The sequence below is a fragment of the Phoxinus phoxinus genome (genome assembly GCF_949152265.1).
Source record: "Phoxinus phoxinus genome assembly, chromosome: 23".
Taxonomy (NCBI): Eukaryota; Metazoa; Chordata; class Actinopteri; order Cypriniformes; family Leuciscidae; genus Phoxinus; species Phoxinus phoxinus.
In genome coordinates, this window is record NC_136898.1 from 7881826 (window position 1) to 7896594 (window position 14769).

The 14769-nt window shown below is 37.6% G+C and overlaps 1 protein-coding gene across 7 annotated transcripts; it reads right to left on the reverse strand.

Moving 5' to 3' along the window:
* Positions 1-800: 800 nt before the first annotated feature.
* On the reverse strand, positions 801-12772 carry cuedc1a (CUE domain containing 1a). 7 transcript variants are annotated; one of them, XM_079599804.1, is made up of 13 exons: positions 12595-12735; positions 10744-10794; positions 8803-8976; positions 7216-7801; positions 6990-7120; positions 6165-6291; positions 5570-5801; positions 4251-4316; positions 2743-2832; positions 2513-2657; positions 2247-2305; positions 2080-2152; positions 801-1461 (listed from the first exon to the last, which is right to left on the reverse strand). In XM_079599804.1, coding segments are annotated over exons 4-13 (1233 nt in total). In that variant the 5' UTR covers positions 7525-7801; positions 8803-8976; positions 10744-10794; positions 12595-12735; the 3' UTR covers positions 801-1460. The 7 variants fall into 7 exon arrangements, with proteins under 7 accessions (XP_079455930.1, XP_079455929.1, XP_079455931.1 ...); XM_079599803.1 differs by lacking the exon at positions 10744-10794 and having other exon boundaries at positions 12595-12772; XM_079599805.1 differs by lacking the exon at positions 10744-10794 and having other exon boundaries at positions 2564-2657; positions 12595-12739.
* Positions 12773-14769: the final 1997 nt, after the last annotated feature.

Sequence of the window (14769 nt, forward strand, 5' to 3'; positions counted from 1 at the left end):
TCTAGAAACAAAATAATGGTCATCCATCACAGGAATGACAGATTGCGACTGAAAAATAAAGATCAGTTTGAGATGAACAAACATTAAGCAGGAGAACTGGTGTATAGCTCCATCTACTGGACAGTTACAGCAATTTCCACAGCATAAGCTTGTTTGTCATAATCATTCTAGGTCATATATGATGGCCCAGTAAAACAAAGTGTTACAAACCATCGAGTTCACCAATATACCAACATAATTTAAACTGAATTAGGTAGGCCTGGCTACATACATTTCTATCAACAACTTTAGGCCTATATTTGATCTATGCATATGTATACAACATGTACTGTGGGGTTACTGTTGATTTTTACGTCCGTGTCTTTTGTGTTCAAACATAAGAAATATACAGGTTAGGAACCACTTGTAACTGACAGAATTTTCATTTTTAAGTGAACTATCAAATCACATCTTTCCTCAAAGTTGACATGTCTATAACGTAACGAGTTATAATATACGTAGCTATTAAAATAGCCTTGCTAGATACACGTTTGTTACTCAGAAAGACAGTTTTAGCTTTACTTCATGTTTTTAAATATTGGGTTAAAGAAGTGTTGTGGCGTCCTCTACTGGTTCTTACAGAAAATACAACAGAATCAAATTCCGTCGTAACAAAAAAAAAAAAAACGTTTTAAAACAAAACTATTTTACATCCTAAATATTTGACTCTTGAGTAAATTTGTGCATATGAAAAGCTTTATTCTGAAACTTTTAATGTTCTGGGAACTGTTTCATAATAAAAACAAACATGGACGTGTTGGTTTCATAATGTAATTTATTTAATAACAAACAAAATGATCATTTGAAAATCAATAGCAATTTACAGTGAGCTAACAGCCCTAAACTTTGAAAATTATTACAATTTAGTTTTAATATTTACTATCCCAGCGTAAATACACACAACCAGATCTTACTTCACACACTAAGAATAAAATCATGAATGTTCATTTCAGGAATGAATGGTGAAATTAAGTCATGAAGCACGATTTTAGATAGTGAGCTGGTTGAAAACATATCAACATTGCAACTAAATCTGAAACTATTTTTTAATCAATCACCCAGGTATCAAAGTAATATCTTATCTATGAGAAATGGAAAGAGCATTATCTCTAAAACATGGCATGGGCTCCATAAATTCTCCTGAGATAAACACTTATCAAGCTGACTAATGGGAATTTGTGCTTGTGGATGTTCTGACTCCACAGCGTGAGCACCGACCCGACAAATCAGTCTTCTTAACACCACCTGATAGAAACTACAAGAGAGACTGTTGAACCAGAATATTACAAATAAATGAACTACAATGATTTCATGGTTCAGGTTTAATTAAGCATTGCAGGAAATGAATGCGTAAAATCTTGATCTTCATGATGCTTTAGCTTTTAAATGCAGAGAAAATTGGCTGCTCCGGCCATTATCCATCTGTAAAAGATCATACAAAAACATGTCAATTAATATATCATTTTTTCAGGATTCTTTAATATATAGTGTACAAATACATATACACTTGTAATTATTCTAAATTATTCAACCCCCATTGCAAATGAGGTTTATTGGCAAAATTTACAGACATTCAGCCGTTTGCAATAAACAAATCAAACAAAAGTAATTGAAATAGCTCAACACAACAAATGTTTCAAGTGTTTCCCACAAATTCAACTTTTAATGACTTCTGCAGTCATTAATTAAATTAAAAATTATTCAACCCCGAATTCGTTACATTTATACAGCGCTTTTCTCTGAGCTTGCAAACTATGCTTCCAACGTTTAGTAGGCTACCCTAACCCTAAATCTTAAGTGTAGTGATCATCAAATACATTTTTTAATGAAAAATGTGTCACATAATAAACATTTCTGAGAATTACAAAAGTGGTAAAGGAATAAAACATTGTATTACATACCGGTAGCTATAATTTATGCTAAGGTGGACATAAATATTTTTTACATTTGATATATTATACTTATTATTATATATATAAATACATTTAATACCAATTATCTAAATCTTTGCTGGTGTTTAGTGTGTATGTGTGCACTTACCATGACATCACTTCCTTTGATTCCTCCCTTTCCTCTCTTCCTGAAAGCCTCTTGAGTTGGTTGTTGTCCTCAGCTTCCAAACACATACACATATTCACTTTACAAGGTTTCACCAAATATTATGCATCCATGCAGTGCCACTACATTGAGATAAGGTGAATATTTACCTGACAGCGGTCCCTCTATTTCATCCAGGAGATTGATGGAGGAGTTTGCAGAGCCCAGACTGAGAGGAAGTCAAGGAACAAACACACTACAGGTTTAATACTACAACGCCATATAGCTAATTCTGAGATATATTTGAAAACTAGCACTTTTAACTTTGGGCATTCGTACAATAGGCCATAGACACACACATTAGCATGAAGCTAACAGTTAGACTAAGAAAGATCCAGAAATACAAATGTAAGAACTCCTCTTTTACACAACATACATAGATGCTAACTTCCGGCAGCGACTGTCTGGGCTGGACATATCAGGATATGACTGATGTTTGGGCTGAGCTCGCTTTTTGGACTTCTTCCTTCTGGTCTTCTCCGAGAATGACCTAGCAATTTCAAAAAGCTTCTTCCTTGTAGCTGTAGGTAATAATACAGTGGTCAGAATGGGGTGAGAGCTTAAGCAATTTGATCAGTTTTACGCTTTAGGTCTGCGTTCTCTTACATTTGCCCATGTGCTTGAGTTTCTCCATGAATAAGGCATCATCAGAGACAGACGAACAGGCCTCCTCAGATCCCGAGCCACAATTATCACCTACATCAAGAGTTAGACAGGAGCATGTCAAAATTTGTTCATAAAGAAGGTTGAGTAAATTATGATAGAATTGTTTAACTATTCCTTGATTTTTTTTAAAGGTACAGTAGAAAAAACAACTAAAAACAAAACAAAAAAAGATCCCTTTAGCTCCGCCCACTCCCATGAAGCACTGCGAATGAAAATTCGGTGCATCCAGCTTCTGTGGTATTTGAATTCAGCTTTGCTTATTGTACACAGCATCGTTGTTTTGTCAAACGCGCCACCAGGCAACTGTTTAAATGCAAACATTCCTCCTAAAACTCCATCCTTGTCTCCATGATGGAGAACCATCATGACAGGGTGACTTGGTTAGGCTCACTCGCAATAGCAGCCGCAACAGGAAGTCATTAAAACGAGGGGGGAAAAGTGCTGTGTCAATTGCGTTATTTTTTTAATGCGTTAAACATCTCAAATTAATCGCAAAGATAAACACGTTAATTCCCCCAGCCCTAATATATACACATTCATTAGTACATGAGAAGTTTTTAATTTCTCCATCGTTTTTTCGATTCGGATATGCTGTTCGCAATGCTTTATGGGATTGTAGTTCTTTCCCTCACCAAAGCCGTTAAGTCTTTACACAGTTTTGTACCTTTGTATTTTTGTCCGATTTTCAAAAACTTTTTTGCTTTCAAATCATAGTTTGTAATGTTATGATTCACCTCTTAGCTGATTGGATTAGTTCATGGCTTACAACTCTTTAACATTACTTTTTTTTTTAAAATGCCTATGGGAAAAATACTTCTGGAACCAGCGCTGCTGAAAAAGGGGACAGGAACTGTCTATGAAAAGCCCCTCCTTCCAAATAAGTGCAACTTGATCGGATTGGTCGACTGTGCTGAATTAATGAGTTGTGATTGGTCAACCGCTTCAAATGACTTTGTAAATGTCACGCCCCTTACTATACCCGTAAGTTTAACACATAACTAAAGCAACTCAACCAGGCCATGACTCTTTTGCATATGCCTTGGGTGGGAATTACTTAAATGAGGAACATTGTGACGTGTACGTTCCTGGGAGAAAATTCATGACTCTAATCCAAGCAAAAAGTGCGTGCTGATATAGAGAATAAAGTCACCACAATTGGAGTGACTTTGTGCTTTGTAACTTTACAAACCTTTTTCTAGCTCAAACATTGCACACTAAAGAAAGTTGAAAATGCAAAAAAGCATAATAGGTCCGCCCTTAAATCTAACTTCATTATTAGAAAAATAAAATGGTACAAAGTGGAGAATACGACCCATGTAGGACATTATCTGAGTGTTATGATTTATGTGGCGGCACAAACAGGTTCTGATGAAGCTTCCTGTCAGTGTGTGTGTGTGGCAGAGCAGCTCGCGCCGTGTGGCTGATGGATGAAGATGAAGGGAATCTACCTTCGGTGGAGTTCTCTGTGCAAGCGGATGAATGACCACACTGTGTTTTCTCGCACCTCTGACGATCTAAAACACAGCAGGCAACAGGGTCACTGAGGGCAGGTGAAGATCAGCCGCTCCAGAGTGAGTGGAGACGGTGGACTGAACAACACAACACTGCACACTGTTAGGAATGAAAGCTGTTCACACACACATACACAATTCAAAATGCATTTGAGCAGAATGACAGAAGCGATGGTTTACAAATATGAGAATGAAAAACATTGCAAATCTTTTTGCAATTAGAAGGGATTAAAGTACAAAATGTAGTACTTGATTACATTTATTTTAATTGTATTTGTATGGCACTTTTCATATTATAAATCGTTACAAAAAGCAGGAAAGGTGAAGAAGAAATCTTGGGAGGAACCAAGACTTTGAGGGGATCCCAAATAATGGTGAAGACTGCAAAAAAGATGCTTGACTGCAATGTTGGTTTATGAATTCTTTACTATGAATGAAAGGTTTTCCTCACATGGAGAAATCCAAACAATATTTCATCCTAAGTGAAGTATGTTTGAAAAATGAGTGTTTGTGTGACAATGTGTTTTTTCCTGTTGTTTCTGAGTTACAATACAGCTTTTGGGTGGAAAAATATCAGAAAAATGGCCCAATAGCAACTGGAATAAAAAAATTAAATACAAATAGCAGGAAAACTTTAATTAGGTTTAGTCTATTGTAAGTATAACTTGTATTTAAATTAGAATTTAATTAAATATAAATACATGAATATTCATATAGTAATATAAGTCAGTAAAATTTAAGTATACTTTTCATTTAATTGTAATTTAAAGTCGACACGAAATTCATCCTATTTTGTAAATGCATATTATTGATCTTAATGTGAGCGATGTATCCATGCATATTCATCCATGTTTGTTTATTTATTTGGCCTTATTATTTTAATCAAAATGTCATATCCCAATCTTTCAGTAAAGTGACTGACTTGCCAGGCTTCTCCGATCATTTAGCCAGCATAAACGTGCCTCTTACAATCAACCGCAAGCTCAGATTCAGATCTGCCTCCATCCAGGTAACAACCGATGAATTGAGCCAAGTCCCTGCCCTTCATTTTTTCCTTTTCAATAATCCGCTTCACTCGGATGTTGTCACAATATAGAAAAAAATCAATTGCCACTTCCATCACATTGTGACTTTAAGAACAATAGAAGGCAATATGAAATTCAGATTGAGGTCCTCATATATGTGTGTGTGTGTGTGTGTGTGTGTGTGTGTGTGTGTGTGTGTGTGTGTGTGTGTGTGTGTGTGTGTGTGTGTACCTATCTCCAGAGCTATGAGGAAGTCTCTGTTACGCTGTAGCTCTTTCATAAACTCCTGATTCTGCAGGAAAAGGGCGATTCTCTCGTCCTCCAAGTACTGTTTCAACTTCCTGTCCTGTTCCGTTGACCAAACGCTCCCTGACAGGGCACCACTGCTGGACGAGAGCTGCGTCAGGGATGACAGGGAGGAAGAGGAGGAGGAGGAAGGCTGAGACAAGCTGCTCTGAGAACGCTGTGGGGGGACAAAAAAAACCCACCAACGACATTTTTTACCGAAATGGGATAAAAAGAAATCAACCATGAGATGATTGATTTGCTTTGTCTGGCCTTAAAGCTGGTGAGGTCTTAGAATCAAGATGTAATGCTTGTTTTTGTAAACTCAAGATATTTGTGTACTTTATTGAAAGATTGAAAAAATGCTACAAATGTATTACATGTACAGTATATTGTCACTGTATATAAATCTGGTGAATTTGGACGGAGGGTTGTTGAATCTGCATCTGAATCTAAATCTATATCTTTGAATCTGGATCTAAATGCCCGTCATTGTAAACGCATGATATTTAGTCATGATTTGCATGCTGGTAACTTCTACCTGAATACTCTCTGACTGCTGAGGCAGGATCCGCAGGAAGTCATCTGGGAGGTTGCCTAGTAACGGTGGATTCCAGTTCCTGTATCTTCCGACCTGCTGATGCCCAGGAGGGGAATAATCATCAAACCTGGAAAAATTATGAGGATCAAATAAAACAACGCATGCGTCGTGGCGCTCTCGTGAACTCACTCAGAAAGTGAATAGTTGAATAAATCGTTATTTTTGTTTGTTATTGCACACAAGTATTCGTGTCGCTTGAGAAAATTAAGGTTGAGCCACTGTAGTCACTTGGACTATTTTAACGACGTCTTTACTAACTTTTCTGGGCTGGCAGATGCAGTTACCTAGCAGCCTATGAAGGAGTGAGCCAGCTCTCAGATTTCATCAAAAATATCTGAATTTGTGTTCCGAAGATGAGCGAAAGTCTTACGGGGTTGGAACAACATGACGGAGAGTAATTACTGACAGAATTTTCATTTTTGGGTGAGCTAACCCTTTAAGACTCTTTATTTTATAGAGGAAGTCTATGGGAATTTGGGCCTGTCTGAAAGTCCAATATGGGAATTCCATAAATCAGATCAGTAAGAAAATATATAGCACACAGAGTCAGAACAGCCTGAAGGTCTGTGGCGAGATCGGTGAACAAATAGCTTGAAATTTAATTTGAGAAATTTGGTCTCAGAAGAAGAAGAACGGCTTAAATGGTAGATCAGCCAAACCAACAAAGTGTACACAGACACAACGTCTCTCACAGATTAAAGTCTATTCAACTATTATTAGTAGTAATTTCTTCCACCAGAAAACCCTGTTGGATGTTCTTCTTGCCTTGGTGGTGGTGTGGATGGAACATCTGCGGGATGTTTTCTGTCATAGATGTGCATGTCATAGGATGGTGGAGCGTAGACGGGTGGAGGCTCCTCATCTGAGCTGTCCGGCTCCAGCGTTCTCCCCAGGATCTGCAGGTTAGAAGGAAAGATTCTTTTGTGCATCAAGATCTAAAAATGCCAAACTTTTAGTCTCAACAGATCTAAACAGAAGTTTCTAGACTAACCTCTGGAGGAATGCTGTCCTCAGAATCCGAGCTATCATCCGTGGCTTGGCTATCCAAGCTCATCTGCAGGAGCTGGTCAATGGTGGAGTCGACAGCACCTTGGTTAGCCCTCAAGACACACTCGATAACCTCATGCTCCATGCTGGGGAACATGGTCTTAAAGTCATCCATAGCCTGGCTAAACTCCAGACGCCGGACCTGACGTGGAGGCCTCCTGTTATTGAGCTCTCCCGAGGCAGCGTCGCCTCCTCGTGTACCGCTGCCATGGTTACTGTTCGCGTTACTACGGCGGAAAAGGCTGGTCATCATTTACAGAACCTCCCTTCCACTCAAAACTGCCCATCCACTGCAGTGGCTCCACCCCTTGACCTATGCACCGCCTCCGGCCACGCCCCTTATCCACTCATGATGCCCCTGGAGGTGAACTTCAGTATATAGAGGAGCACCATTGGAGAAACTTTTCTTCGGCTGCTGATAGCTGAGACTCAACCACATCCAGGACTGGCTGGGCTTCCCAGAATGCCTTGCTCTCACTCACTCAGTCCCCCTCAAGTCAAAGGACGAACAGCGGCCCACTCCTGAAGACCTACATCAGAACAGCAAAATGTTAACCACTGATATTTTATTCAGTAAAAGGATAGTTTGTGCATTAAGAATTATATAAATGCATAAGTGATAGTTTATATACTTTAACTGAACATAATTGTATCAATATTTTTGTTTTCACTAGTTTTTTATAAATGGTCCAGCAGTGTGAAAATAGTATGAGCAGTTATTTTAGACATATTTAGACTATTATAGTTTTTATTACTATTTAAATGAGCTTTTATTTGATATTTTCAGTTTTAAATTTGGTTTAAGTTTTAGGAATTTGGTATGTGCTTTTGTCACTTTTATTTATTAAAAAAAATATTTCATTCATTTAATTGAGTTAATTTAGTTTCATTTTAGTCATTTCAGAACTTCAACTTGTTGCCAAAACAACATTTCTAATTTTCATTCTTCGTTTCCCCATTTTATTTTATTTCAACTTTATTTCAATTCAACACATTGTTTAATAATTTTAGTTAACAAAAAAAAAAACTTTATTTACCTTTTGATAGATACTACAGTATTCATTGGTTTTAACATCACAGTGCAAGAGGGATTGACAATTGTCTTTGATTTTCAAATAATTTAATTGTTATTAATTCACATAAAGGATGAACAAATAATACATTCAACACATGAAATATTGTCTCAAAATTCATATTACCCTCAAATTATTTCAGGGTAGTATTGACCTGATTCTGAAATATTTTAATTAATGTAAGAAAATGTATTACAGTATTTTAGAGCATAGACACACACAAACACACATACCGGTATGCACACACATGAACAGCATTAATCATACACATGGATGGTCCCCATTGGACATTAAATGGATCAGGATCATTAATAAACAAGGCTTCCAAAAAAGTCAGGATAGGTTTGTTTTAAACTCTTTAAAGGGCACATTTTGCCCTCACTCAATGCATGGCCGGACATACATCATCATATATGTGCAGTGTGCTTCACGTGCCCAAATATGTATCTATTTCCTACCTACTGTCTGTCTGCAGAGGAGATGCAGGCTCACACCAAAAGATCCACCAGGAAGCGACTACAGCCAACAAGATAAACCTTTAGCTTCCATCGCAGGCTCCACCATAAAATCCATCATCGGAGAGGTTCGGATATCCCTCGCTCCCATTTTCATCTCTCCACATTAATCTGCACCTAAAACCAAACAGGCAGCGCTAAATATAGCCACAGACTCTGGCACAGTTCGCCAGCGAGCGCAGGAACAGTAGCAGCTTAGTGATGTGTCTCTGAAGAAGGGAGGCTGTGCCCTTGTGAATAACATACAGCAGAGGGCTGACGTCATCCATAGTTAATACGCCTGCTGAGCTGATATCGGTTAAGCAGGGGTCTGTGTGACCCACCGAGACGGATTAGAGCCGGAGGAATGCCACAGTGCCGGATCTGACTGATAACAGTGCAACAGATCTCAGCACGGCAGAGGTGTCATGATAATAGAGACAATCATCCTTATAGAACACAGGAACGCTTCTTATTTGAAATTACGGCTATCATCAACAGTCAATATGATCAGAGCCTGCTGGTCTTGTATCCATGGCAACCCTCACGACTATCAATCCCGCTGTCGTTGGACCCTCAGAGAAAGTGATTTGTTAAAGAAGCTCAGAATAAACAACAGCAGTGGTCGTCAAAATGGCCGAACCCAATTAAACGCTTCAATCAATCTTGCAGTTAGTCAGAAACACTTGATACGAAATCAATAAAGATTCAGATACAAAACTGAAACCTAATTAAACCAGATGAAGGTCAAACCTGGGGTCAAGACGTCATTCCCACTACAGGTCATTTAAAGAGGACCTATTATGCTTTTTTACATTTTCAACTTTGTGTAGTGTGTAACACCTCGATTAAAGTCTTGAGTTTTCTTCCGGGAACGTACACGTCACAAAAAAGCGGCGGGGCCTGGATGTAGTGTGTTTAAATTTGCGGTTATGGTAAGGGGTGTGACATTTGCAAAACAAGCTTGAATCTAAGCGATCGACCAATCACAATACACTGGTCTAGCCAACCAATCAGAGCACATTGCGTTTTTCAGACGGAGGTGCTTCATAGAGACAGGAAATAAACAGAGCGTTACTGACAGACTGGGAAGAGAGGTGCTGCAGTCTGCAACAATGTCAAATATGTGAAAAATAATGTCGTTTTTGAATTTTCAAGAATGAAAACCTATTCTTATACACCCCCAAAATCCCAAATCGTAGTATGTTGAAATAAGTATTCCAAAGATACCCGGATTGTCTTCTATTTCTGGTTAGTGCACACTCCAACAGCTAATATTGCCCACAACCCTTTGCACATTAAACAAGGATTCGATTAAAACTACAAGTACATAAAAAGTGTTAAATTACTACAAACATTGCGGATGTGCGAGACCGACGGTGAAGCAGTAAAGTGCTATCAGAATTATCATAGACACGAGTTTCCTAGTTAAAAACTGGACACGAACGCCCTCACAAGTCGTATTTACCACTTTTTCTACAACAGCTACTGTACATCGCCTTGTCTAGTTGTTAAAATAGTGCATGTTTATATTTGCATCTATGAATAATAATTTGAAGTGTATTGTATGTTCTATACACAGCAAAAATAGCCTGTATTTGACAGAAATTCCAGAATTGTCAGCAAACTGATGATCTAGATAGAGTGGGCCGGGGAATATTTATGGTTGTCAATGAATGGGACACTAAATATAATTGTGGCTTTAATAAGATTTTCCCAATAAATAGGAAAGAATAAACCTGGTGTCCTCCATGATTACTGTTCTTTCCGGCAACAAAGTAGGCCTACTTGAAAGCTCACAACTTCAGAAGTAGGTAATTTTCAATCATAATGAAACGGATCGACCAATTTGACTCAAAAGAATTATTCATATGACTTCAGAAGACTAGACTACTTTTATAATACTTTTATGGTGCTTTTGAAGCTTGGAAGTCTCTGTCTCCAATCATTGTTATACTGCATGGAGAGAGAAAAAAAACAATTAATTATTCAACATGTCACATTTTGTGTTTATGAAAGAAAATCTGTCGCACATGTTCAGTTCAAAATAAGTGTGAAAAAAACACTATCAGATTTTTGGATGAAGTAGACTCCATTAAAGGGTGAACGAACCGTTCTTGGCTCCTTTTGGCAGAGGACATAACTGTGAAGCTGGCCCTGTCATTAATAACAAGCTACAAAGTTTTTTAATGAAATTTAGAAAGTTGTTCCTGCCAAAAATGATTCCCAATCTCCCTTACTGTATTCTGCCAAATTCTGATGCTTTTCTGGCTGATTCAGCATCCAAGAGGAGAGAGAAATCCAAGCGGACAGATTGTGGTGTCTGACAAGAAGAGCTGTTATCACCACAGGAGTCGTCTGTGGGTTAGTGCTTATGTCAGAACACACGCCTGCTGTCTATGTATAAAAGTAGCAGCATGTTCACTGGCACCTCTCTACACTATGCAATCATTAGCCCTAATTGGCCCAAACCTCATTGGCCTCAATTCTAGTAGTCGCTTACACATTTTTTGTATTCTGTTTGAATTAATTTGATTAGAACAGAATGCAAAATTAATCTATTGCAAAGATGCAAGAATTTCATCCAAATATTAATAGAAGAGGGCTTTTGTAAAGTTTAGCCCAAAGGGAAACGGTTAACTGAACCAAAAGCACGAGCAGGGCTTTGACAGTGTCCTTGTTCCTGACCTGGTTCTGTTGAGATAGAAGGAGAAAAGAGAAGGAGAGAGGACAGAAGGAACAGTGCAGAGGGGAGGGGATTTTGAAAGTCCACTATTTTAACAATGTAATTTAAACTAATATTGAAGCAATCGGGTTGCACGTCACCTCAAAAATGAACAACAGAAACTTAATAGGATCTCTGATCTCAGCCGAGCTCTTAAACTAAGCCCTAGTTTAATGAGACTAAATCATGTCAGATATTAGAGGCATATGGTCAGACATTTGGAAGTAAACGGATCCCATCCCAGAATCCTTTGGGAGGCCAAACATCAGTCTGCTATCAGCTAATATGACACCATAAGCAATAGTACTGTGGAAAATGTCAACGTATCACACATAGAAGAAAAACTGTTCGTTATTAACCTACTGGGTTAACGTGATTTCATCAGGTAAAATCCTTGTTTATCCTGGAACAACATTCCAATCAACTAATCAGATTTGAGGGATATTTTTATTGAGGGAAGTTAATGTCAAGTTTAGGCTTACAACAAGGGTTAGAGGCTTCTACACCATTCTTATCCACCTATCATTTTCTTCGGATTTTAGATATAAATTATGGGTAGGGATTTGTTTTTGTTTTTTAAAGAAGTAAAAACAACTTTACACTTAAAGAATGTAAAACGTATTTTTTTTTTTAGCATTTTAACCTTCAGTAAACAAAAATGCAAAATGTTGGACATCTAAATGCTTCATCATATACTACTAATTTATTGGGATAACATTTTGAAAGATCAAAATTCTGCCCCTGTATGATTTTAATCGTTACATATAGACATAAGTGGACCCAGAGACACAGGTGAGTTTTCAGAAACTCCATCATCATACTGTAGTAACATAACAGCACCCTGATTTAAGAGACCTGCACTATATATGGCGTTATTATTAGAACATAACCGCAGGGCAGATTCATTATTGAGGCCTGCCTGAATAGAATTTGAACTGAACAGCGCTTCAGCAGTAAATGTATCTAAATAAAGGCATAATCAAATCATCTGGCAGAGACACGGGCGACACAGAATGAGGATGAGATCTCACCGGCTGAAGCGATCGTCTCTGATCACATTACTCGATGCTCCATTCCTCCATGTTGTGCTGTAAACACTGATAACAGCAGACGGTGTCGTTCACAGAGCGTCAGATGGCGGGTCTTTATCGGCTCTTGAGCGCTTGAGCTGTGGGCAGATTATCCTCCTCTCACCGCGCTCAAGAGCATCTAGTGGATACAGGTGAGTAAAGCAACTCAGCATTACCAAAGATGAAATCAACTCCCGAGTTTGTAATAAAATATTATATTCATACCTCAATTATCCTAATTTTCTTAAATATATGGTAAACTTAATGCTAAGTTAATACTAAAAATATCTATAAAACATATTTGTGGAGAATTCATATTGACATTTTTATTCAGCAAGGATAAATTAAACTAAAAAAAAAATTATGAACGTTCTATTCATGAAAGAATCCTGAAAATAATATCAAGGTTTTCACAAAAATATGAAACAGCACAACTGTTTTCAACATTATAAGAAACGATTCTTGAGCAGCAAATCAGCAGATTAGATTGATTTCTGAAGGATCATGTGACACTGACTGAAGGAGTAATGATGCTGAAAATCTGCCATCACATGAATAAATTACATTTTAATATTATTGTATTACTGTCTTTTTTTATTATTATTAAATAGCCTTCATTTCTTTCAAAAACACACTCACACACATATTTAGAGATAGGCTAAATTATATTTGTTAGTTTTCATTTATCACAATAACAATTTTTAGAATAATAATATAGTTTTTCCACCAATTAACACGTCGTTAGCCTATAACGTTTACAGATACCAATTAACGTAGAGCGTTTATTGGCTACTTTATGACAGCTTTTCTAATCAGGATAATGTTATTTTTAATAAAAAAAATTTGGCTCAATTTCAAAATGTTTACTTAAAACACAAAACCCGAGTATTATTGACTTATATAGGTGCTAGATGTTGCTGAAATATCCAAATGAGATGTTTTCATGAATATGAATGAACGAAAAGAAATGCTCTTCAAATACTAATACAGCTGCCTGTACTTACAGACACGGGCAGATGGTGAACAGCGGCGCCCTGAAAAAAAGCGCAATTGTTCTTTCAATGGGTCTCATTGTCTTTTATCCCCGTTGTGAGGCGACAGTGAGGGGTGAAACAAAAGACCTTGAACCCGAAGCACCTGCTCATGGACACGAGATTAAACCCATGGCTGATTGTATTGGGATCCCAGGGGCGCGTCACGCCTGATCAAATGATGCGGCAAGCGTGAGGCCGTGAACGCGCACAAATAGAGCCAATGCACATGGAAATGAGTCCTAACGACCAATTTGAGATTCCGCGAAGAAAAAAGAAAAAAAAGCCAGCATGTAAGATTAAGGAACTAGTGTGTGGGGGGAGGGGGGCATTTAAACAGGGCCAGATGGAGAGCCATGAATTAGAGATGAACGTTTTTTTGTGTGTGTGGTGAAGATCATGGATTGAGAAAACTCTTTCCTATGTGATGTGCAATGCCTGATTGTTGATAATGTTGAATTGACACATGGATATCAGGTGTTGAGCCAAATATCTGGCCCACTGGCCGAGAGTGACTGCTGGTCTTCTGCCTCCCCATTGGCTGAACTCAGAATTCATTGTGTACCTTTACAGATTTTTTTTTTTGACCGATTTCCAGCAAAACATCTTACTCATGTAATCCTGGAATAAAGCCAGAAACTGTTTAAATACATTTCAAAACTTTGTGGCCAGCATAAATTAGCTTGTTGGAGAGAGAGAGAGAGAAAAATAAATAATAATATCTATATATATATATAGGCTATATATATATATGATCCAAATAAATAAGATCTCTGATATTAATAAATATCTAGGCATAACTAGAAAAACTATATTCCATTACATAAAAAAATGTTCATGCCTAAAAATCTCAAACTCAATGCTATTTCTTGGTTTTCCATGACTGCAGGGAATCAGGGACAAGGGCCGCAAATTAGCTTTATGATATATGCCACATGTACACGGCATCGGTTGTCTGTGTGTAACAATACGTAGTGTATTGTCCCTGTTAAATAAAACAAAACAAAATAAAAAAACAAGGTACATTTGTTGTTCTCGTCTTTTTTTTCATGAATCCAATTGTTTATGGAAAATCTTTATATATATGTGCATTATCTTTCATTAT